Source organism: Panicum hallii, chromosome 2, assembly GCF_002211085.1.
Source record: "Panicum hallii strain FIL2 chromosome 2, PHallii_v3.1, whole genome shotgun sequence".
Lineage (NCBI taxonomy): Eukaryota > Viridiplantae > Streptophyta > Magnoliopsida > Poales > Poaceae > Panicum > Panicum hallii.
In genome coordinates, this window is record NC_038043.1 from 56052268 (window position 1) to 56078163 (window position 25896).

Consider the following 25896-nt stretch of genomic DNA (forward strand, 5'->3'; position numbering starts at 1 on the left):
AAAGCATAATTAATACACATATATCAGCCATCATCCACAGGATTGACACCACAATTCTCAAATCATTCAGAATTCACAGGTCAACACAATTCACTGAAGCCATCATGGATACACATGTTCCAACCACAAACTTGCAGCATACACATGTTCCAACCACAAACTTGCAGCATCCTTAGGTGGTGGACGGCCTCCAGGCAATGCCATGGCTGCCTGTTGCCTAGTCAATCTGGTAGGCGTGCACGGTGGTAGCTGGTTTGCATCCTTAGGTGGTGGACGGCCTCCAGGCGATGCCATGGCTGCCTGTTGCCTAGTCAATCTGGTAGGCGTGCACGGTGGCAACTGGTTTGCATCCCTAGGTGGTGGACGGCCTGCAGGCAATGCCATGGCTGCCTGTTGCCTAGTCAATCTGGTAGGCGTGCACGGTGGCAGCTGGTTTGCATCCCTAGGTGGTGGACGGCCTCGAGTAGGCCTGGCTGCCTGTTTCCTAGTAAATTTGGTAGGCGAGCACGGTGGCAGCTGGTTTGCAGCCGGCATATGTGCCGTCTTTTGCTTCTTAGTGCGAGTTCCTGGAACCATCGCTCGTACCTGCCAAGAGAAACATGCATCTTATCGATTAAGGATAATGAGTGAAGTACATTAAATGACTACAATGAAGTACATGATTGAAAAAGACTAACTACATACTTGTTAATTGGCCTAGTAATGCATCTCACCTCAGTATTATCCTCATGTTTTAGGTCATCATCGTAGTCATCATCACTGTCACATTGGTTATCAATGTCAGAGGATGGGTCATATTCATTGTCAGACTCTATTGTCTTCCCCATGCACTTTTCCTTTTTCGAAAAAACATCTCTAACATCCTGAGCTAGTATTGGAATACCCAGAGACGCAAAAATTTCCTGGACCTCCCTTACCCTTTCATCCCTTTCCAGCTCGTACTGAGTTTTTTTCATTTCTTACTTAGTTTCATGAAACGGACAGAGAGCAGAAACTGGATTCAGTTTCTGTAAAAGAGATGCAAAAGAACTAACAAATCAGTATTCTTTAAAATGTTAGGAAGAAGAAAAAATAACAATTAACAGAATGTAAGATTACCAAGCAATGGAGGAGAAGGGGAACTAACAAATCATGATTCATTAACTCATTTGCAGGCAACAGCTTCAGTATTCAGACTGTAACTTTTCTGAACATTTCTAGACTGCAATTACCAAGCAATGGAGGAGAAGGGGGAAGCAGACTACCTTTGGAGGAGGAGGAAGCAGACTATAGCCGGCGTTGAGGAGTGCACGTGGATGCCTTCGGTGCGCCTCTGTCCGAGCAAAGTTCAGGATGTCGACGGGGCTCTCCGGCCTCTGGCGTTGACGTGGATGTCGTCCGCGCTGGGCGCCGCTAAGTGGCGGGGAGGTAGGAGGAGGCCATGCTCGTTGACGTTGCGGGGTTGAGTGACAGCGGGCCGGGGGTGGTGGGTCGGCGCGGCAGCAGGGGCTTGAGGGACAGCGGGGGTGGTGGGTCGGCGCGGCAGCGCGGGTGGTTGGTCGGCGCGGCAGCGGGCCGGGGCTGGAGGGACGGCGGGGGTGGTGTGTCGGCGAGGAGAGGGGACCAAGGATTGGGGATTTTTCCCCTATCCCTAGCCGGGGGAGAGGATAAGGCGAGGGGGGATTTGGATGGCTTGAGCGGGAGGTGGGGTGGGTCCCGTGTGTCGGCGAGCGGGATAGCGCGGGAGAGAGCCAGGTGCGGCAGCGAAAATTTGGCCCTGGCGGGTGGGCCCGGATTGTCAGTGACCCTTTGAGTTGTATTAGGATTTCAAACCGATTTTTAGGCCTAGTAAACGATTGAAAATGAAATGAACGTATAAAACAAAAATGTTCAACTCGTCCAGTTCTACATTTTTGGTTTTGGCTATTTTTGCATTTGAACTTTTTTTGACAGTTTCAAATTTGAATTTCAAATTTGACGGTCTATGGACTAAAAATTGGTGTGCTAAATACTTTCAAAATAAAAAGTGATGAACACAAAGATTGCACATCTCATCAAAATGAACACTTTTTGTTTTGGTAGTTAGTTCATTCGAGAAAGTGGCAGTAAGTTTGTTCATAAAAATTACATGTCTCACTAATAGTTTCATGAGGCTATATGAGAGATTGTTCCCTTGACTTGTAAATCGTTCAAACTTTGGAACATCAAAATATGATCAAAATCAACAAAAAAATTTGAATGATCATGATTTTACAAATTTTTACAAAAAAAAGCATCAGATTTCGAGAGTATGTAGGAGAAAAATTTGTTACAAGATTTAGACATGAACATCTGGGCCCACATGTCATTGATACGCTGGACAACCTGGCCACTGTGTGCCCGCTTGGCCACTGGTCATTGTGTTGCCGCTTGGCCACTGCCTGTAGGCATCAGGCCGGCCCAACTGGCCTGCTTGCCTTGGCGCCCCTCCCCTCACCCTGCAGGCTTGCCGGCGAGTAGCACCTGCACTCACCGGCCTCGCCGCCCCTCACCTCCAGCAGCCGCCGCCCCTCCCCTCAGCTGCATCTGGCGCCCACCCCCTCAGCTCCAGCAGCCGCCGCCCCTCCCCTCAGCTGCATCTGGCGCCCACCCCCTCAGCTCCAGCAGCCGCCGCCCCTCCCCTCAGCTGCATCTGGCGCCCACCCCCTCAGCTCCAGCAGCCGCCGCCCCTCCCCTCACCTGCACTGTGGTACGTGGAGACTAGGGGTCCAACCCACGGTGGATCTTCACCAGCAAAACGAGCTGCTCCACCCCCACCAGCATCCACGCGCGGCAACCACACCCCCACAAGGTGAGTTCAGTGATGTGTACCTCTATCAATTTACCATTTTTTCTTGTACTGTTTGAACTTTAGTCCAGGGATTTAAGATGGATTTGTTACTCTTTGCACCTAATTTATCCAGGTCAAGATGGATAGAAGTTGGATTTATACAAGTGCACCATTTTCGCCGGCCTTTTTGTCTGGTGTTCAACACTTCATGGAATATGTCAGAGCTAGATGTACTAGTGCAGATGAGAAAATCAAGTGCCCATGCCGAAAGTGCTTGAACCAGAAAGAGAAAAGCCTAGATGATGTGCACGAGGATATCGAGCTCAATGGTATGTCTAGGTGCTATATTAGGTGGGCCCATCATGGAGAGGAAGAAGATGATGTTGGACAAGATGATGATGGAGAACTCGCTGATCTACCTGAAGATATGTCATGTAATGGAACTGACCAAGGCCAGGCACCACTTGATGAGGAAGGACAAGCTGAAGATGTCATAGATGATGGTGCAAGGGGAGTTCAGGGGTTGATTCAAGATTTGCGCGACGCAGCAAGCCATGGCCTCGGTGGTAACTTATATAAACAACTCATGGAAGAGTCAAAGCGTGAACTTTATCCAGGTTGCACCGAGGAGAATAGGCTATCTTTCATGATTAAACTGCTGCATATAAAAGTGTACAATCGGATAACAACATCTGGGTTCGATGCATTCCTTGAGTTGCTTTCTTCAACTTTGAAGAATGTGCCCGGAATTCCTAAGTCATATAACGAGATGAAAGCTGTGCTTTGGAAGCTTGGTTTTGGTTATGTTTCTATTGATGCGTGCAAGTATGATTGTGCCTTGTTTTGGAAGGACCATGAAGGCGATGATCATTGCCCAGTTTGTGGCTTCACAAGATGGAAAGTGAACAAGGAGGGCAGAAAGAAAGTTCCTCACAAGGTCCTCCGTTACTTTCCAATAATTCCACGCCTTCAAAGGCTTTTCATGTCAAAGCAGCGGGCACAATATGCAAGATGGCACAAGGAAAAGAGGGTACCCGTTGAAAATGAAATGAGACATCCTGCTGATGGGGAAGCTTGGAAAGATTTTGATGAGACTTTCAAGTCTTTTGTAGATGATCCCCGCAATTTGAGGTTAGCCATTGCTACTGATGGATTTAACCCATTTGGTCAGATGAGCAATTCATATAGCATATGGCCAGTGTTAGTGGTACCATACAATTTTCCACCCTGGATGTGCATGGACCAATCCAATTATATGCTTGCTTTACTAATTCCAGGCAAAAAATCACCAGGCAAAGATTTCCATGTGTTTATGCAGCCTTTGATAGCAGACCTGATGGAGCTTTGGAAGGGTGTAAAAACTTATGATGCAGTTGAAGGCAAAGACTTTAGCCTGCGTGCAGCGATTCTGTTTGGAATCCATGACTACCCTGCATTGGGCACCATGTCAGGCAGAACCACTAAGGGTTACTTTGCATGTGTATACTGTGATGAGAATCCATGCTCCGAATGTCTTAGAAATAAAATTGGTTTCATAAACCATAGACGTTTCCTCCCTAACGACCATGCTTGGAGGACAAACAAATCTTTCAATGGCAAGCATGAAAAAAGAGAGCAGCCAAGGAAATTTACTGCAGATGAGGTTATGGCAAGGTTGGATTCAGTTTGCTATGTTCTAGGCAAGAATCCAGATAAGCCAAAACCAAGAAAACGATGCCGTAATGTAGATGAACCAGTATGGCATCTGAAGGTTAGCTTGTATGATTTACCATACTGGTCAAAATTGAAGCTACAGCACAACCTTGATGTTATGCACATAGAGAAAAACATATGTGAAGCCATTTTGTCAACTCTGCTTAATATCCCAAATAAGACAAAGGACACCATCGCTGCTAGACTAGATTTGGAGGATAGAGGTATAAGAAAAGAGCTTCATTTGCTAGATGACAGTGGTAGTTCATCATCAAAGCCAAGAGCTTGTTACGTTCTAAAACCAGAAGACAAGAAGAAGTTCATGCAATTTGTGAGCAATGTTAAGTTTCCAGATGGCTATGCCTCCAATATATCAAGATGTGTCAATATGGAGGGAGGAGGATCAATCCATGGGCTGAAAATACATGACTGTCATATAATGCTGCAGCATATTTTACCAGCTGGCCTTCGTGGTTTGGTGCGCAAAGATGTATATGAAGTAATTGCTGAATTGGGTAGGTTTTTTAGACAACTTTGCTCCAAAACTATAAAGGTTGATGCACTACACCAGATGAAGGAAGATATTGTGCTTATCATTTGCAAGCTAGAGAAAATCTATCCTCCAGCATTTTTCGATGTTATGGTTCACCTAGCAGTACACTTACCTGATGAGGCACTCCTTAGGGGACCGGTGCAGTATGGATGGATGTATCCCATTGAGAGAAGGTTGGGCACCTTTAAGCGTTTCGTTCGCAATCAAGCAAGACCAGAAGGATCTATTGTGGAGGCATACACTGCCTATGAGTGTATGACCCAGTGCTCAACATATTTCAGTGACATCATTAGTAGGTTCACTAGGCCTGAAAGAAACTTAGATGGACAAGAGAACATCTCACCCAATGGTTACTCTATTTTTGATCATGGTATTAACCTGTTGGGTGCTTCAAATCTTCATTACCAAGACAAAGACATAGACTCCATGGTTTGGTTTGTTCTAAATAACTGCGAAGAAGTTGACGAATACAAAGAGTGAGTAATTCCTGCTATTGCAACCATCTTTATTCAATACTAGTGTCACAAAATAACTAATTACCTTCTTCCTTTGCAGCATGTATAGGGCACAATTAGAACAAGAAGAGGTCAACAATGTTGAAAAAAAGATGTCAACACAATTCGCTACATGGTTGGAGAATCATGTGTGTTCTACTTTCTACAGCATGACTTCATCATTTATGATCCAATACATTTTCAAATTTACTAATTCTGTATGTTTTTTACCGGCAGATTACCAAATTGAAATATGAAGGCACAACACTTGTTGACGAAGACTTGTACTCACTAGCATGTGGGCCGGATCCGCGAGTGCGTTCGTACACAGCCTGTATAATCAATGAGGTACGGTACCACACTAAGGCTCGTGATGAACATAGGAAGACACAGAACTCCACCATCAAGTGCCCAGGTACTCACGGTGATGACACAATGAACTTCTATGGGACAATCGTAGACATTATTGAGCTGAGTTACAGTAAGAACAGCAAAGGGAGTAGAACTGTTATCTTATTACGATGTGAATGGTACCATCTTGGGGGAAGGACATACCAGATGAAAGATGATGGTTACTTCAAGAGCATAAACATCACAGGCCGATGGTATAAGGATGATCCTTTCATTATGGCCACAGATGCTACACAGGTATTTTTCTTGGAAGATACAAAATTAGGGCCATGTTGGCGAGTGCTACAAGAATTTGGCCACCGACATATATTTGATGTCGAAGAGTCCGACACAAACCAACCAATCCATGAACAAGTACAAATGAGATCTCAAGAGGCATACCAAGAGGAGCATATTTCATCTAGAGATGGTGCAGTGAGAGACATTCCTCCAGATATGGATTTGTTGCACATGGATAATGAACCAGGCAGCCCTATTAGTAGAGACCTCGTCGAGAGCATCCGTCGACAAAAACATATTGCTCAAGGTGATGAAGCAGACCGCGAAGATGAAGATGAAACCTACCTTGAGTACCATAGTCCAGAAGAAGGCAATACTTCAGGAGAAGACAGTGATGTTGATTGACCTTTGCATTTCTAGACATATGTGAACCATGCATGAACTTTTCTGTTATTGACTTTGTTGTATTTCAATTATGCTACTACATTTGTATCTGAATTATGAGATTGCAAGACCTTATATGCAATGTTTCTGTTTTCAGTGTATACTTCATGTGTGATGCAGGTTACAATAGAGTGTCCAGATTTCATTTACATGATGTGTGTGTATATATATGGGGACTTCATGTGTCATGCCCAGAATCTGTCATAAAATGGATTTCTGGGTTTTTATGACCCCAAGGCCATGTCATGGAATGTACATAATTTGTCACAAAATGTATTGGCCGGAAGTAACATACATTCTGCCAATATTTCGTCACGCACAAATTTGCTAAATACACTATTCCATTTCCTTCCTTTTCATTTCTTGCTTGCCTGAATGCAAGCCCATCCAATATTGGCACATAATGTTTCATACATGAACTGATTTGCATTGCTTCAAAAAAGAACCAGTTTGCATTGCTTGACCATCGACCAGATTGCAATGCTAGAAAATGCACCACCTTGTTCTTACATTACAAAAGTGAAGACCAACTGCACCAGATTGCATTGTTCATACTACACTGCAACCATCACCTACAAAGACTAAAATACATTATGCAGTGAACTTGACTTCACTGCCTGCCTGCAACATACATCAACACACAGCCAAGACCAACTACTAAAACAGACATCAAAAGGTTGAACTTGCACGCAAGATTGTCCACCTTGGCCTCAATCTGTAGTTCACCAGCCCGCATATTCATGACCATTCTCCCAGATGATGCATCTGCTACCTCTTCAGCTTCATCACCAATGTCCACTGCCAGGGGGAATTTGTGGATTGCGACAATGCCAAGCTCCTCCAGCTTATCCAAATACTGCCTTTGGAAATTATAGAACCCGCAAAGCTTAGGAAACTACAACAATAACAAAACAATTTCATTAACCATAGCTGGATAAACAGGGATGAAGAACTTCTCAGCTCAAATCATACAAGTGGATGCTCACTGAGTTCCGTGGACATTTGAAGAACACACGCAGGTAGTTCTCGGTCGTGTCCTTCCCTGACCGCCTCTCTATGACCCTCGCCATCCCACAGTCAGGGCATGGGATCAAGGGGAGTCCAGTCTCCTTACCAAGAGGATATGGCTGCAGCTCCCACATCGAGCTTGGCTCCAGATGGCGCTCAACCATCCTGGACGCTCCACTGCCCCTCGATTGAGTAGCCGAGCTACCCCACTTGGACATGGCGCCGTCGTCGCCGTCGCCGCCACAGCAGTCTCCTGGAACTGTCCAGCGCCGTCACCTGGGGAGAGGGGGAGCCGGCTCCGCCCAGAGGCAGCACGACGGCGGCCGTGCTCTACCACCCCGACCGACGCTCGCCCAGAGGCCCACCCGCACGCCGAGCTCAGACCGCCCTGCTCTGCCTGCCCGCACGCACTGGCCTCACGCCCGGGTCCGCCCACCCCCACGCCCTGGCCTCACACCAGAGGCCACCTGCTCCGCCCGCCCGCACATCGAGATCCGCCGCCCGCCCTGGCGTCCCGCCGAGATCCACCACCCGCCGCGCTCCACCAGGCCGCCCCCCAAGCTCGGCCTACCCGCCCGCAACGCTACACCAACCCACCCACCGCCGGCATCCGCGCTCGGCAGCCGCGGTCCGCTCACCCGGACGCTGCCCGCCCGCCGCCCGAACACCGCCCGCCGCTGTGTGGGAGTGGGGAATTTTGGGGAACGATTCGAAATGGCCAAGTTCCACTTCTGTTCGGGGATCATGTTATAATTAACAAACAATGACGTACAGAAAAGGTCACAAAAAACCACTTCATATCATCATTAAAACCATAACAGACGATCGGCTACTCTGGTTGACATTTTGTGACGACACCAGGCATCTTTATGTGACCAAAAGAAGAGATTGGTCATAAATAGTTCAAGGGCTCATGAATTTATGACGACATAGATTTTGTCGTCATCTAATGTTACAATATATGACGATATTTGTCCTCGTCATGAGGACTTTTGTCATAAAAAATCATAATTCTTGTAGTGGGAAGATCCGACCTCGGGCCGGATCGTCCGGCCGCTGACGTTTTTCTGCCAAGATTTTCAGGAAAAATTTGAACAAGGCCTATTCACCCCCCCCTCTAGGCCTAGTGTTGGTCCTTTCACTCATCGGCGGAGGCGGGACGACTATCAGCTCGAGGCGGAGGGTGTCACTGGACCCGCTGGATCTGCCCGGCGTGCCCCGGAGCTCCGCCGAGCGCATGGAGTGGTGCGTGTCGCGGGCCATGGCGGGGCTTGCGCGTGCGCGCGGAAGTGCGATCTCATCGTTCCCTATCAGCGAGTGCGGGTTGTCGAGCACTGTCGGCCACCGTGGCAGTGTGCTTTGGCCATGGCAAGGGTGACCATCTCCTCCTCACCAGCCTCGGCGAGTGAGGAAAAGACCGGAACCTTTACAGTAGAAAAACTGACGAATCTGAGGAATGGAACTTTCGATCATGGTGTGCTTGCAGGGAGAATTTTGTGCTTCTGTAGGTATAGACAATCTTGTTGTGCTTGTGCAGGGAGAGATTTTGCAATTCTGTAAGGCAATAGAATGCAGGTAGTTCTTGTTGCAGGTACTTGTAATTGTGAAAATGCAATTGTAAAAGTTCCTGAAAATGGAACCATCAGGTTTAAAGATTGCTCCTTTCTCTCAAATTGGTGTACTAGTTACTGGGATAGTGGTGCATTGTTCATCATGAATGATCAAAGTTTTAGTATTGTAGTCAAAACTCAAAACCTACATCCAGATCATGCAGAGCACACTGAAATTTTCAGAACTGGAAGAACTAGCAAGGCATGACTTGATAAAAGAGAACACAGCTATTAACAAGTACTCCAAACTCTCCAGTGTCTTGTTTGCACCATGAAACCAAGTCTTAAATTAATAAGATGAACTAAGGTCGTGGTAATTGATGTTTTTTCCTTTAGCTGGGAGCAAACATTGAGGCTTTCAGCTTACTTGTCTTATGATGGATTCTCTTCCTTGGTTAATTCCATGTTTCAATTTATGCTGTCATGTGTGCACTTTGTCCTGTGGAATAAAATGGTAAGAGGACCTCGAGTATGTTTTGCCAAGTTCCTAGCTCTGGAGTACTATGTGTTGTCAAAGTTTGAGTTCTGGTGTCTTGTTCATGAAAGTAAGTAGTAACTGTGCCGTGTCAGAAAAAAAAAATCAGCACTACTCTGGTTTGGCAAGCTGAGGGTCCTCCAGGTACTGCTCCAGTTCACATTTCGCAGGCTGGCAATAGTTAAAGGCACTTTAGCAGCCATGAATTGGTAACCTATTACAAGCACCAACTGCCCATATCAGCAAATGACTGGACCTGTTTTGGAAGTTCTCAATGACTGTATTCTAATCACAAACGAAAACAAATATGATCAAAATGATCAAAAGTGTTCACTGGAACTTGAAATATCAGCCACAACATTGGATTCTCTTCCAACCAACAAATACAAGTAGAGTATGATGTATCTGTTAGCTATCTGTGTCAGGTAATAATACAGTTATGATGTACAACAATTGGATTCTCTTCCAACCAACAAATACAACAAGCGTGCTCTTCCTGGCTTTGGACCAGCAAATGGAGCAGGCACTGGTTCACACTCGGTGGTCTGTCAATCATTTCATTGAATTGAGAATTGTCCCTGCATCCAATATTTCCATAGTTTAGCATTCCATTTCTCAGCAAGCAGGCATGACATACCTCACTGAATTTAAGATCGAAAGGTGTTCAGTAGTTTCAGACAAAAACATGAGCCATTACAGCTCAACCAACCACTAGGATACACCCAATATAGTTTCAGACATAATTCCATAAAAAAAAATTATTCTCGGTAGAGGGCTCTCTACACTCTTCTGGGGAGAAACACCAAGTCCCCTGTATCACCAAACCTCAGCTCGCTCATCTAGTTGGTGCTGTGCATGTGGCGGATCAGGTCGATCACACGAGAGCTGAAAAGAACAAATGAGACATGATTCAGGAATTTAAGTGCTCAGAAGTGCCATTCATAGTGAGATACCGGACTATTTGAAGTGCAACTCAGGAATCCAATAGCAGGACAAATAGAGCAAAAGCTACTACTGAATCCGGCAATGGATATCAGACTATTTGAAGTTGGAGCACCTCGGGAGGCGGCGCCCTCACCGAGGAAGCGGAGGGCCATGGGCGGCGGGGCAACGGGGAGCAGCTCGGGCAGGCGCGCCCTCACTAGGGAAGCGGAGGGCCATGAGCGGCGGGACTCGCGATGGACTGGCGGCGGCAGTCGAGGAACCGTGATGGATTCCAGACGCACGGGGATGGGAGGGGCCAGGGGGTTTTCAGGAAAAAAAGCTAGCAGCGCCTGATATGTTGTCATAAAAAAGGGTGAGGCTGTGTTTAGATGGTGAAAAAGTTTGGGTTTTGATATTGTAGCACATTTCATTGTTATTTGACAATTAATATCCAATTAAGGATTAATTAGCGTAATTAGATTCATCTCGTATGAATCAGTTAGACTGTGTAATTAGTTATTTTTTCAACTGCATTTAATACTCCATGCATGTGTCCGAAAGTTTGATGTGATGGATACTATACAAACTTTTTTGGAACTAAATAGGGTCTGAAACTAGCACTTTTCTTCGTCATTTGCCCTTGGCTCCGTGGTCCTCACTCGGATACATCGCCTTCCATTTGATCCTGTACCTTCCCTCAAGCCGTCCCTCCGCCCTCCGTCCAATTCCGCTCCGAGCCGTCCCGCTGCCCCTGTCATCTCGCCGCCTCTTCTGCTATCCGGCTATTTGGCAGCGATTCTCACGTCTCACAATAGAATCGGAACAGTTTCTTCCTCCCAAACGACACCTTTAATAGTATCTCCATATAGCAGTGCCCAAGAAATGATTTATTTAGCCACACCAACAATCAAAGAAGAAAATTCAAAGCGGCCCATGAAATTTTTACAATTCTGGGAGAGGACTTTCCAAGAGTCATCACGCCAGTTTGACATAGTAAATAGCGAAACAAAAAAAAACATCAATGAGAAACAATCTTATCAAAGGTTGGAGATGCATACATTTTCATCTCAAATTTACCATATTACATTAGCAACATTTTTATTCTAAAATTCTTTGGCAACAAACACAAGTGATGTTCGGATTCACATGGGTGCTTCATCTCCAGGAATGGTGCTACCTTATTTCTGTAGCAATGCACCGGCAAACCTATATAAAACAACAGGTAAAAAGCTCGGGATTAATTAGACTTAATAGATTCATCTCGCGAATTAGCGAGATCTGGAACATTCAAGCAATAGCACACTATAATTTTTTTCCCCGGCACGTGTTGAGGCTATAGCAATCCAGCTGGAAAATCCCCCTCCCCCCCCCCTCCGAGTCCAAGCCCATTAGCCCGTTTAGCGTCAGTTCCGGCTGTTGAAGCAAAATCTGGTCACACACTCGAACGCGCTAGAACGTGCAGCAAGATCGTCAAAACGATCAACACCAGCAGCCTCTCTGCGTAGACTAGTCAGACCGGTTATGCGGACCGGTCAGACCGGTGCTCCAGGAGACAGCGAAAGACTTAAAACCTCAAGTTCGGGAGGGACCCCGTCGAAGCTCGTGGATCTTGGGTTGCTCTGAGGTCGGCAGGCCACTCAGAACGCCATCGAACGCCGTAGAGATGAGCGAAGAACAGCAGATGGGGTTGGAAAAGTTAGGGTTTGGAGGATAAAAGGTAAAGGTAAATGTGCGAATCGATTGAGATTACCCTCAATCGGCCGTGGCACTTCATATAATATATATATATATATATATATATATATATATATATATATATATATATATATATATTATATATATATAGGGTGCAGAGGTCTGTATCCATTAGGAGTTGAAACTCTAACAAATCCCGTGTCAAAATACAACTCCTAACTCGGATTGGGCGTTCCGGACCGGTCTGACCAGTCTTCGAACCAGTCTGACCGCCGACCTGGACCGGTCAGACCGGTCAGACCGGGGTGCAGATCTTCCGGGAGGCATAACTTCCTCATCCGGACTCCAAATTGGACGTTCCATATATCCATTTCGATCGTCTCGATGAGATCTACGCAATGGATTGACAATTTGACAAACTTTTCATTACCGGTCTGACCGGTTTATATGATTTTTTGCGGGGCAAGTCCTCCCCACCCTATAAGCCACGGCCGATTAAGGGTATCCAATCGATCAAACACAAAAATCAATCTATCTTTTTATCGACTTTACCTTTTATCCAAACCCTAGCTTTTCCAACCTCGACATGCTGTTCTTCCTTCGTCTCTACGGCATTTGAGGATGCCTAGCTGGCCTACCGAGCCTAGGGCAATCCAAGATGCGCCTGCTCCGACGGGGTCCCTAAGCGTTCGTTGGATCCTCATCAGGCTACCCCGACGAGACTGGTCTGACCGGTTGGTGCTGCAGCGCTGCAAGGTGCGCCGCTGCTCGCCGCACGTTCGAGTGCATTCGTACGTTGGCCCTAAATCGGCATCAACACACACGAGACGCGAGTGCAATGGAGCTCCAGCAACCGGCTCGTCGCAGCAAGTGCAGGCGACGCCTGGCAATGGCACTTGCAGCTGACGCGCCTGGAGACAGGTTGGACCGGCTGTGGCTGCAGGGAACCTCCGGCAGCAGGAGCGCCGGCCGAGCGCTGCGTGGGCCGGTCCACCAAGTCTCCGTCGCCCCTCAACAACGAACCCTCGGACCGCCGCAGTGCCGCTCCGCAGTGGTCCTCGCAGCTACCCCATCGCCGGCATTGCACCTGCTCCCACCGCCGCCCCACCTCTCGGTGTTGCGCCACGTGCGGCTCCACGCGCGTCGCTCGCCGAGTAGAGCCGTTCGCCCCACCTGCCGACTGAGGGGCCACCTCCGCGGGCCGCTCCTGCTGCTGGGTAGAGGCGTGGCCAATCCCCTAGGGAAGAAGGAGGGGCTGGTCGGACGGGCAGCGAGGAGCCAAGGAATCCCTAACCCTAGGACTCTTGCGGCGGCTGCGGTGGCAGAACAAGAACGGGAGCGAGATGGAGAGAATGGTGAGGGAGCTGAGGTAGGCGTGCAAAGCGGGCCTGGGCAGCTGAGCAGGCAAAGTTGGTGCGGTTGGCTGCGGTGGGCCGAAATGCACGGCGCGCGTCGGGCTGGGCAGGGGCACGTGTCACCTCCAGGTGAACCAAGCGACTCCTAGCCTTGCTCCTTTCATGGTGGATTGGAATAAGAGTATTTATGTTTCTAATAATATCGATTCAATTCACTTACTGCTAATTATACTTGTATAGACAAATCATAATGATTTGAACAACATAACCAATGAGTAGGAGAATTTTACTCTCCTAGACAGACAGAGAGGTAAAACTGCAACCTTTGGAAACTTTCCAGGCCAGATTATCAAACTAGAAAATGCAGGCACAGCATGTTGTACGTGATAGATGTATCCAAGTCTTCTATTTACAGAAGAAATGAATTAAGCACCATGTTTTTGTGCTGTAAAACTATATCAATTACCTTTTAGGCTTCCCCGGCATCATATCATAGATATAATAATATATCCCAACCTAAATTATATATCAAACTACATGAACTATACCTGGATAACATCAAGATTATTTTCTAGCAGCTTTAATTTGCACTTAATTAGATTCGTTAACGCAACAAAATCACCTCAAAGTTTAATTTTCTAGTCTAGTAGAAATTAAGAAACGACCAAACAAAATCCATAATTAGAGGACCCATTTGATGCAAATAAATGGTAATCAACCGCATGTAATTAAAGAAACAACAATATAATTAATGATAATAAAGAAACTAAAAACAGCTAGCAATGCAAGATGATTACCATGAACAAAATCAGCCTCTCGGGGTCCCGGACGGTGCTCGAGCCCGGGTCGAGGATGGCGGCTTGGCACCTGGCGCTCAGCTCTCGATCCGCCTTCGGGTAGCAGCGTTGCTGGACATCCTCGTTGGTGAGGTCACCGAATTGGTTGAGGCCGTACACGTCTTGCCCGGTGGCGGCGTTGAGCCGGACGATGACACGGCGGTTTGCCTTGAACAACCAATACCGGCACCTCTCCTCGCCGACATCTCTGTAGGTCTTGCCGTACTTGGCCTTCCACAACACGAACATCCGGCGGGTCTCCTGCTCGTACTCCTCCTTCTTTGCGACCTCGGGCCCGAGGAGGCCAAGGGTCATCTCCTCAATGGAGTTGGCGGCGAAACCGTTGAGGCGAAATGCTTTCGGCCCGGCGGCCCTATCCCAGGCAGCCCTGTTCCAGGCGACGCGGCGGCGAGTGTCCTTGAACAACGCGTACCGGCACTCCTCCTCGCCGGCGTACGTATAAGTCTTCCCGTTCTTGGCCTTCCACTCCACGAACACCCGACGGCTCTCCTGCTCGTACGGGTCCGCGGACGGCAGCAGGTCCGCGGCCGGCAGTGACACTAGCAGCAGCATCGGCAGCAACACCAGCAGTGCCGCCGCCGCCGCTGCGAGAGCAACCGTGGAGCCCCGCCCCATCCTGTGTCATTGCCAACGATGACGATGAGGGATGGGCCGGAGAGAGTGGAAGAGCAATTAGATCACCTTAGCTTTATAACCAATGAGCTGTGCTTGTTACCCTCGGATCGGATCGGCGGACGGCGAGGTAGCGAGACCGAAGACGAAGAAGATGAACACCGGAAACGCACCCAAAGGACATGTGGAACACTTGAGCTGTTCTGTTGTGTGTATTCTTGCTATTTATTGCAAAGCTTCCAAGAGGCTGTCTGTGCATCGTGTCCATCCCCACGCCCACAAACCACAAAAACTATTTATTGCTATTTTAAGGTTGAAACCACGTCTCCATGCCCATAAACTAGCAAAAGGGATCCTGATTTTACTGGTTCAAAAACTGTTATCCTGCACTTTTCTCAAGCCTAAAACCATCAAGAAAAATCATGAGTTTGAAGATCTAAGGTTTATAATTTTGGGAAAAAAATTGGGTGCAGGAGTCCAGCAGACACCCCCCCTCCCCAGCCCCCCCCCCCCCCCCCCCCCCCGCGCGGTGCGGATGACTCCGGATGTGAGACACGTGGACCAAAAAAAACATCCTCCGCCTGTGATCGCGATCACGCCCCGTATTACAACCCGGGTCGGCTCGCAGGCGTCGCAAGCAGCGCTTGGCTCAGGACGGCAATTTTTCTCCGCTCGGCTCGCAGGCTTCGCAAGATGCATTTAGTGGTACTTTATTCTTCAGTAAGCCAAGATGTTGGACATGTGAGAAACTTACCCCTAAATATTGCATCTTTAAGTATACATACAATTTGATGAATTCCCAAGACAATAACTCAGTTTGTGAAAAAGGCTGAATGTATTGCTCAACTGATGGAAACACATATCATCTGCCACTGCAGGTTAAACGGAATGCGCACTGTACAAAGTACTTGAAAAGCGTTCTGGTACTCCTTAGCTTTCAACCATGAATTACGGGCTCATGCCCATGATGTGGTATAGGAATAGGTCAAGATTTGCCCATGAAATTATTTCCTGTCTCTGATGGATCCTCCCCTTTTGATGATTGTATAAAATAAATAGATCACCATTGCACGCCACGCTGTATATGTATGTGTACATCAGTAGTTGCATGACCTACTCCCCAACGTGACTCCCGACTGGTGTATAGAAAGGCCGGCCCATCACTTGACACGTACAGCACCAAACCACTTCGATGAAGCACCCTCGCCAAAGACGATCCGATATATTTGTGTGTGATAAACTTAAGAAGCAACAAGCAAACACCACATCACTACATGTCCACTCATGTTCATTATTTTTACAGGATGAGCACCTCAGGTGCTCCTTGTCACCGGATTCTCAAACCGGAGATAGTGGAAGTGAAGAATCAACAGATGATGAAACCGTGGATATCAGGGATAATGGATTTCATGATGCAGAAAATGATGTGGATCAGGACTTAGATGATGCCGAGCGAATATTGAGTGGAAAATTGAGTGAAACCAGTGCGTGCACCCGTGCTGATCTCTATGGCTACAAGGTTTGATATGCTTTGCAATTCTGTTTTTATCTGCAGTAAGTTATTGTGCCATACTAATCATACATTTGCCTTCTATGTTTTTAAGACTAGAGAGAAAAATGTAAACAAAAGTCTACTTCTATTTTCAGTGAATATATTTAACACATTGTAGCTCATGTTTTGACCATATCTTTTCTAGATTCTCCCCATACTGTTTCTTTGTAAAATAACCTTAGCTATAGTGTCTTAACCAGATTGTGCTTTCATTTTTTTTCTCTTTGAGTAGCATGATCATTTGTTGATGTCATCACGTGGTTTGCTTTCTTACTCATTGTAATGTCTGGACAACAGGAGGTTAATGGCAATGATTCAGACGCTGAACCCTCTGTTGAGGATAACGCTTTGGAGTCAAATATAGGTCCAAATGATGCTCCGCTAAGCCATTTAACTGAAACTGGCTCAATGAGAGTCCAACAATCATTGAATGAAAAAGAACCATCAAATCCGGTTTCCAGTCATGAAACTCCATTGTCAATGGGAGAAATTCTTTTGTCTTTGGATGCTGGAATTCCATTACCTAGTCCTGGAGCTGAATATCCTAAGGACAGACACTCCAACAAACCCAATGGAACTCAGCAGCATGTGAAGCGTTCTAACTTATGGGGACGCAATAATGTAAGCAATAAGTCTGATCTTTTGCTCTTATTTCCTACTTTCCCTGTATAGGTTCATATTTGTTGAATGTTACATTAGCGAGGTCTATTTATTTTTGTAATCGTTGAACTATGTTTCTATGATATCTCGAACCGAAAATTTATGTTTTCGCAGGGAAAACATTTACAGAAATATGTTGTATACTGCACTAGATTTCCTTCAGATTATTCTGAAAGTATTTTTTTTCTATAATTGTCAAGTGTAGTATGCTTACTCCACATATGGCTTTGCAGGCAAGAAAAGGCCAACAGTCGGAATTAATTGATCCGTCTGGCGAAGAAGAGTAAGTTCCTAATCACACTGTAGCCTAAATTACATGTTTACATGATTGCTTTGTATAAATAGTCTCTAGTTGTGGAGGAATTTGAATCTTAAAGTTATTTGAGTTGTAATGAAAGTGCTAAGTACCAAAAAAATATTGCAGGCTTGCTATCCAAAGACTTGAGGTAACAAAGAATGATCTACAGATCAGGATTGCAAAGGAGGTGAGGAAAGGAAAATTGATGTAATATCAACTCTTGATTTAGGAGAATCCTGCAAATTAACTAGATATTGTTTCAGGCTAGAGGTAATGCAATCCTACAGGCAAGTCTGGAAAGAAGAAAACAAGCATTACATGAGCGTCGGGTAGCTTTGGAACAGGATGTACGCCATATTCTTTTACATATTTATTATATTTCATTGCTTTTATGCTTTCAAAATATATCAGAAATTCAGCCATTTGCTGTGTGCATATTTATTATATTTTGTTGCGACCAGCTTTATAACTGCAAGTACCTCATTATGAGAGTGTGATTTTTAGTCTGATCACACTTTGTTTGCTCGCTAGGTGTCAAGGTTGCAAGAGCAGCTACAGGCTGAAAGAGATCTTAGAGCTGCACTCGAGGTTGGATTAAGCATGTCTTCTTCCCAATTGTCTAGTTCACGCTCCATGGATTCAAAGGTACTAAAATCTTAAGCAAGTTGATCTTCAACTGTTACATGCCTGCTGGGCTTATTTTGTGGTGTCCTCCATCTTCTATGCGCTTCTCTTAAGACAAGGGCAGAGCTTGAGGAGATTGCTCTCGCAGAAGCTGATGTTGCAAGATTAAAACAGAAGGTTGCAGAGCTCCATCTCCAACTCAATCAACAGCGCCAGCACCAGTATGGCTCTTCCGTAGATGCTAATGATCGTTATCAACACCTTCCAAGTCATATATCTCTCAGTAAGACAATACAGCCCTTACAATTGTCATTCTTTTCAGTTGTCAAGACAAAATATTTGGGAGCTATATTTTTAGTGAGGAATACAAAATGCTTGTCAGTTTGCCACATCTTTCATATTCCTATTTAACTTTACACGCTGCAACTCATTGAGTATGCAATATTTACTGTTACCAGGAATATTGTCCAACCAGGATTTGACAGGAGCATTGCTTTCTGTAATCAAGAGAAGAAGCAAAGGAATGAGGTTAGCTGTTTGCAAATCTCTCATGTATTTGCTTAACCTTGCAGCATGAGAAAACCAAAGCTCAAGTTAGTTGGCACCAGCTCTGTAATTGCACTTTAATGGTAGTATTTACAAGTTTGATCAGTTTTGCTTGTTAAAGGGGCACTGCTGGCAGTGGCACTCATAGTGCTGTCGGCTGTACGTCCTGCCTAAACTTAAACCCCAAAGCATCCAGCTTGAGTAGATCAGGCCACAATGATAACATATATCAATAGTTAATTTTCCTTGAATCTCGGTCCCCGGTTACAAGAGACGAAAATGCCAATGAATAATGTCCTCAGCATGATGTAAGTAATGATAGGATTATAACAGGATGACTCAAATACTCTGATGTTTTGGCAGGAGAGCTTGCCAAGTTCATCCCACTGGAGAAGCATCAAGCAGCATGTGCTGTCGCATGGTTCTTCAAGGCCTTTCTCCCGCAAGCATTCCCTGGATGCCTCCTTGAGTGATTCAAAGGAGGCATCAACAAGTGTGCCTGCAGAGAGTGGGTCAATGTTGGTGAACATCCCCAGAACAACTGAGGTACGAGAAACCCCTGGTTGTGATCAATGCTGCAAAGAAGAACACTTAGGTTCGAGTATTTAATTCTCTTGTTGTGATCTGTAGCAGGGTGTTGGATATGGGAGACCGCCGGCTGTGCCATCGTCCACTCTGGTTGAACTAACGACGAGACTAGATTTCTTCAAAGAACGGCGGTCACAGTTGATGGAACAACTCCACAGCCTCGATTTAGGTCATGGTTCCGCATCCCATGGTTTCCCATACAAGCCGTCGTCTCCCTGGAACAGTCCAAGGTAGGAGGTTGCTCAGTTGTTGCAATTCCTTCCTACACTTGGTTTTGAGCAATCTTTTTCGAGCGTGATTTTGTTCTGCTTTTGTAATCTATTGTATGTAATGAGTTAAAGGGATTTTGACACGTTTTGTTATATGTTTTGGCAATATAAAAGTGTTTTTTTCAGGGGCCTATATTCCTGTGACATCTCAGGTATTTGGGAGCCAGACATAGTGCTTTGAGTGTAGGATGGGCTCTTGTGTGCTATTTAAGGACAAGAGTTAGGGTGTTTTCTGTAATTTCGGAAAAATATAGGGTTTAATGTGCAAAATGTGTGTGAGGGTAGATAATTTTGAATTATAGGAAGGGCTGATTTGTAATGATGCTTTTACCTTTAAACCACCGTAAAAAGTGAAAACAAACCAGGGAGCTTTTTGAAATGTAAAATTCAAATAGGTTTTAAATGAAATTTGACTAGTTGTATGGTTTTTAAAATAACTTTGAAACCCCAACTCTTCTAAAGTTGAACCCTAAAGAAAAGTTGTAAAACTTTTCATTCTCTACACTTTTTCTTTTGGAAGCATTTTCATTTGAGCTCTGGTTTGAAAGTTGTTCAAGCATTACAGTGAGGTCCCTGAACTTTTGAATATTTACAACTCAGTCCCCTTCATCTACCTCCAGCTTGCCTCCCTGCTCTGCTATGCCCGTGAACCCGCCACCCTTCCTTTACTCCGGTGAGCTGCTCCGGCTGCCACCTGCCCCCTCGCCGCCCTCCAGCGCCACCTCCACCCTCCAGCGCACCTGCTCCGCCGCTTGCCAGGCCGCGTGGCCGTCCCCCGAGCCGCCACGGCCATCTCCCGAGCTCCCCGCGGCCGCCACGACGTCGCCGGCGAACACCTCCTGCTCGCCACCCTCCAGTGCCTCCCCGCGGCCATAAATAGCTCCACAACCTCCTGCTCGCCATCTTTTGCCTCTTCCCGAGCTTAATTACGCCCCCGGCCCCCTTTTCCCTCGCGCCGCCGAGCTTCCAGCCCCGCCGCCGTTCGGCCTCGCCGTCGGCAGCTCGAACCCGAGCTCCCCCTTCCCGATTTCTTGCGCCACCAGCACCACATCATCCTCCTGAAGCTCACCGTGCCGTCCAATTGCGGATTCCCCCACCGGAACGCCCTGCCCGCGAACACGCCGCCGTCCCTCCGCCGCCGCAGCTCGGCCTCCTCGTCGTCCAGCCGCTCCGCCGCCCCCCAGCCCCTGCCAAGTAGAGCAACAGCACCACATCATCCTCACGAAGTTCTCCAGGCACTTGTCGTCCACTCCCCGACCCTCCGGCCATCGGAACGCCGTTCCCTAGCTTCCAGCCGCCGCCGCCGCCTCTGTCCGCCGTCGCGCCGCCGCTACAGGCCCTCCCCCGTCCAACTCCGGCCACCCCTGAGTTCGCCGTAAGCTCCTGAGCATTTCCCCTCCCTTTGCCCTCGCCGCCGACGAGCTATCTCGCCGGAATTGATCGCCGTCGATCTGTTCCCGAGAGGAACACCGGCCAGGGACCTGATTGCATCGATTTGAATCTTTCCAGGGACCTTTCTGTAAAGAATCAGTACCCTTTTGCATTTCAAATTCAGCCAGCTTTGAAAATTCATAGGAAATTGTAGAAAAATCCAAAAATAGCAAAACCAGTTCTGTTGTGTTCATAAAACTGAGATCTACAACTTTTGTTACTAAAGTTTAGTTTGAAATCAAATGTATTTGAAGTTATTTAAATGTTTTCAAAAAGGGATCTTTGTATATAACTTATGTGTTTTAGCTTAATTTCTTGTGATTCTTGGCTAGTAATTAGTTTAAGTGGTAAATAGCCATGTGTGAAAATGTCAAGGCCAGTGCTAATTTGAAATTTGAATAATTTCAAATTTGGTCAAATTAGGACCAAATCAAGTTAGGTTTAATTAAGCAAGTTTTTAATCATATCATGCTTAGATATTTTTATGTTAGGATCTTTTGGTCTTGTTATGATTGCTAAAAATGTTTGAAGAATTTGGAACCATTTTTAAATCAAGTTTTAAATTTAAACTTTAAATTTGGATGCAATTCAAATTGTTTTAGGAAATAATTGCCAAAAATTATGAAAAATTTATGATAGGCTTACCTTTTATTAATAAACCCACCTAGGTAAAAATTGAGGTTATTTTCCATATAACCTTCAAATTAAAAATAAATAGATGGGATTTTACTATAATTAATACTAAGTATGTTTAAGCATAACCTACCATAGTTTATACTTCTTGCTTAAGGATAAATGCTTAGTTGCTTGATGTGATTGTCAATTTGTTGTTGATGATGAGTGTATGTTGATTTGTTGGACTGCAACTTTGTCATGAAGGAAAGGCTTAACATGTTTATCACTAAGCAACCACCCTTGCATATCATGTAGACTCGCCGGTACTTGAAGACGGAGACTACGAGTTGATCTTGGAACCCGAACCCGGGCTATCTGAAGACTCCGTCCAAGTTACTGAGGAAGTAACCGAAGCCCCGAACCAAGGTTCGGAAGTTTTTAACTCGTCTGACCCTAGCTTCGCTTCCGAAGGCAAGCCCCGTTGCATAACCCAGTTTTCAAATTTTGCACTTACTTTATTATTCAGTACTGTGCATTTACGTTCTAGGAGTTGAAATGAAACCCTAGATGCATGTATCCTAGGAACCGTTGTAATGCTTATCCCGAGTCATATCGCATAGATGCTTTGCTAATAGGACCGGTAGAAGTCGGGTGATTTCCTGTCACTCGCGCGATATAGGAGTTGATTGTTTATCAATCCTGCCAATCATTATAAGGATGACGGACGGGGTCACAGTTATAGTAGAAATGATAATAGCATACCCCGTCTGTGTTGATGAAATTTGTTAAGGCCGCAAAGTGTGGTAGTGGTAGTCAAGTGTTTGAAAGTACTAGCCACATGCCGTAAAATATGGTACGCGGTAAGCCCATTACCTGATTGGCCCGGCAAGTGGACTTACCCCACCACTCGACTTTGGCTTTGTTGCACGCACCGACGTGTGGGAATACGTTTTGCATGGCAGATGGGAGTATGGTCATACAGTCGCGCTGTAAGAATATGTCCCGCACAGTGATGTGCGTATGGTCCTCAAATTCGTCAGTTTTTCTACTGTAAAGGTTCCGGTCTTTTCCTCACTCGCCGAGGCTGGTGAGGAGGAGATGGTCACCCTTGCCATGGCCAAAGCACACTGCCACGGTGGCCGACAGTGCTCGACAACCCGCACTCGCTGATAGGGAACGACGAATCATGGTCTAGTTTTTGGGACTTTTCCTAGAACCCTGTTAAGTCTTGCTGAGTATCTTTATACTCAGTCTTGCTAGAACTGCTTTCAGGTGTGCCGGTTGAGAACCAGGCCGATAGTGCGTACTGCCCCTTTGCTGTTCCGCCTGGTTGGTCCGTGGAGTGGGATCCGTCCCCGGCCGGCATTGACCCCTCGGAGTGACACCATCGTCTGGGCTATGTATGGTGCTGCTGATGGCGACGTTGTTAGTCGCATTGTTCTTCCGCTGTAACTTTGGTGAACGGGTGTTTACCCGTTGTCATAAAACAATGCTTTGTTTATTTGCTCCAGCGAGGAGCTTTGAACCCAGTTTTGTAATAATACTGTTTGTAAAGGCTTGCGCTGTTATATATCTGGAGCTCGTCTTGTATGAGTATAACCTACATCGATCCTGTGTAACCGTGGTTGTATCGGGCGGTGACCCGACAGACCCATGGGTTGTTCCGTTTGAAGTGCATTTGAGATCATCCCGCCTTTTAGCGATGATTAGTGCGCTTGAACCGGAATAATTCAGGCGGTTCTGCCACAATTCCAGCCCTGCTCAGTGACTGAAGTGCAATCTACTCCGAAAACAGATGTGCACATTACATGTCAGCTGAACGCCAAGTGGCAGATAATCCGCATAGGAAATAAAAGCCACCTAGCACAAAGCATGTATGAGCGGAATGTATGTCCCACGCCCAACGTTCCCTTCAGCTATAACCTGATCACGGGCTGGGTGACCCGATGCCCCGTCAATATGTGGGCTGGATTTAGGTTGAAATTTTTGACCCGGTCGAATTCTGTTGATTCGAAATCCAAAAAGTCCGACCTGAAATTATACATTAAAATATTCAGGTTTAACCCAACCACATGTCGGGTCGGGCTGGGGCTGAAAAATCCAGCCTGGTGGTCGAGCTGGGCTGGGTTCGGGCTGAAGAAAAAATATCAGGTTTTTCTTTGATCTGAACCCGACCCATGATCAGGTACAGCGGCACATCATGGAATTTTCGTCAGCTATTTATGCACCATGAAATTCAACTTGTCAAGGACCACACCATGCATTGGATTCCAGTCCACAGCTTTTGCTACGAAAAGAAACCCGTTGGATTCCAGCCTCTGCAGAAGAAACATTGGATTCCAGCCTTCACAACAATCACACCGCGGGCATGAAGCCATATGATTTGAAATCCAACTTGACCGTACAATTTATTATGTACTGTACTATTGAGCACGCGACTTGCATGCCTCCATTCTTACGCGTATAAATTTACGAGCTAACCAAAACATAATTACACAGGACGAGAGCCAAGACTCATGTACAGGAATGCAGCAGTTCAAAGAGGGCCTTAATTTGCAACCTAGCGTCAGCAAACCAATTTAGAGGGGTTACCTAAGGTGCAACAAGAGACTTGGGGCTAGTGATAGCCCGGCTCTTTAATTTGTGAGCATCTCAACGGAGACGTCGCCCCTTCCCCCTCTGGCCTCCTACCCGCCCCTGCCCCCGCCTCCACCCTCGCCATCCGTCAGGGCTCCTCATTGAAAGTGCATCTAGGCCCCTAATTGATTTTGGTGATTCTTGACAATCACAATTTGGGATATGATGCTTTGATGAAGTTGTGTGCAGGAATAAAATGAAAGAATTTAGAAGAAGATGAAAAGAAGGTCCCCAATTCAAATATGTATGGTGGTGGAGTTCACCGGTGGGCGATGCTGTCGATTGATCCAGGTTGTCAAAGTGTTTCAGTTTGAGATGAAATTTGTTCTTGAGAAAATCTACCCTCTAAATCCATCTGGGACGGATCATCCGTCCCCAGACCGGATGATCCGACCGGCCAGCAAATTTTCCTCTGCCCTAGGCCGGATGATCCGGTCTGCCTGGCTGTTCCCCTCTGTGCTGGGTCGGATGATCCGAACTTTCGCCGGATGATCCGGCCGTGCGAGTTGCGTAGCGTGCGTTGACCTATTCTGTTGCTTTCTCGGAAAATCCGGACTGACACCGGAGGATCCGGTACCCCTCAGAAATACACATAACGGTCACTTGAGGTGGGTGGGGTATTTACACCCTTTCACCTCCCTCATTCATTGCTGCTGCTTCCCACGACCTAACACACCTCCATAGCATTCATTTCAACCCTTCCCTCCATCGAAGAGCTTGATTCTTGCAAGAATTCGCGTAGGGATTGAAAGGGAGTGAGATTTGGGTGTGGGAAGAGAGCACTTCGTGGGCTTTCACTTGTTCATCTCAAGAAGCACTTGAGGCATCTTTGATTCGTCGATTTGCGTTTGTTCTCTTGGAGCCCAGCTCCTGGACGGTTAGAGGTGCCGGTAAGCTCCCATTCCTTTGTGGTTTGAGCTCCCGGAAGTTTGTATTACCCCTCTCTTTGTGAGATCAATAGTAAGTAACTCAATCCTCCTTTGTGGTTGATTGTGAGAGACTTGGGGCTAGTGACAGCCCGGCTCTTTAATTTGTGAGCATCTCAACGGAGACGTAGCTCCTTTGTGGAGTGAATTTCGGATTAAATCTTGTGTCTCCATTTACTTATTGTTGTTCATATCGTTCTTGAGCTCGTTTCGACCCGATCTACTAGATAGGTGTAGATCTCGTATATTGGATTCCTGCATAGGCTTTGCAATACCTTTTACTAACTTTGTATTCAAAGGGAACCATCAAAAGTTAAGGATACTTTGAATTTAGTTGTTGGTTATTTTCTCCCGGCCGGAAGATCCGACCCTGTTCCGGATCATCTGGAGTCCGGAAGATCCGACCTCGGGCCGGATCGTTCGGCCGCTGACGTTTTTCTGCCAAGATTTTCAGGAAAAATTTGAACAAGGCCTATTCACCCCCCCCCCCTCTAGGCCTAGTGTTGGTCCTTTCACTCATCGGCGGAGGCGGGACGACTATCAGCTCGAGGCGGAGGGTGTCACTGGACCCGCTGGATCTGCCCGGCGTGCCCCGGAGCTCCGCCGAGCGCAT

The 25896-nt window shown here is 46.5% G+C and overlaps 2 protein-coding genes across 3 annotated transcripts in view; one reads left to right on the plus strand and one right to left on the minus strand.

The window, feature by feature from the left end:
• LOC112879688 (rho GTPase-activating protein 7-like) overlaps window positions 1-25896 on the plus strand; it is a 46007-nt gene that overhangs the window by 9278 nt on the left and 10833 nt on the right. The window contains exons 20-21 of one of the 2 annotated variants that reach the window (XM_025944053.1): window positions 19181-19363; window positions 19448-19642. In XM_025944053.1, the coding sequence (XP_025799838.1) occupies window positions 19181-19363; window positions 19448-19639 (375 nt within the window). In that variant the 3' untranslated portion in view covers window positions 19640-19642. The remainder of the gene's footprint in view (window positions 1-19180; window positions 19364-19447; window positions 19643-25896) is intronic. The other variant, XM_025944054.1, reaches the window with a different exon arrangement.
• LOC112879687 (ferredoxin-dependent glutamate synthase, chloroplastic) overlaps window positions 24042-25896 on the minus strand; it is a 29937-nt gene continuing 28082 nt past the window's right edge. Inside the window, exon 34 of the transcript XR_003226143.1 lies at window positions 24042-24312. The gene's annotated coding sequence lies outside the window, so the exon portion shown is untranslated. The remainder of the gene's footprint in view (window positions 24313-25896) is intronic.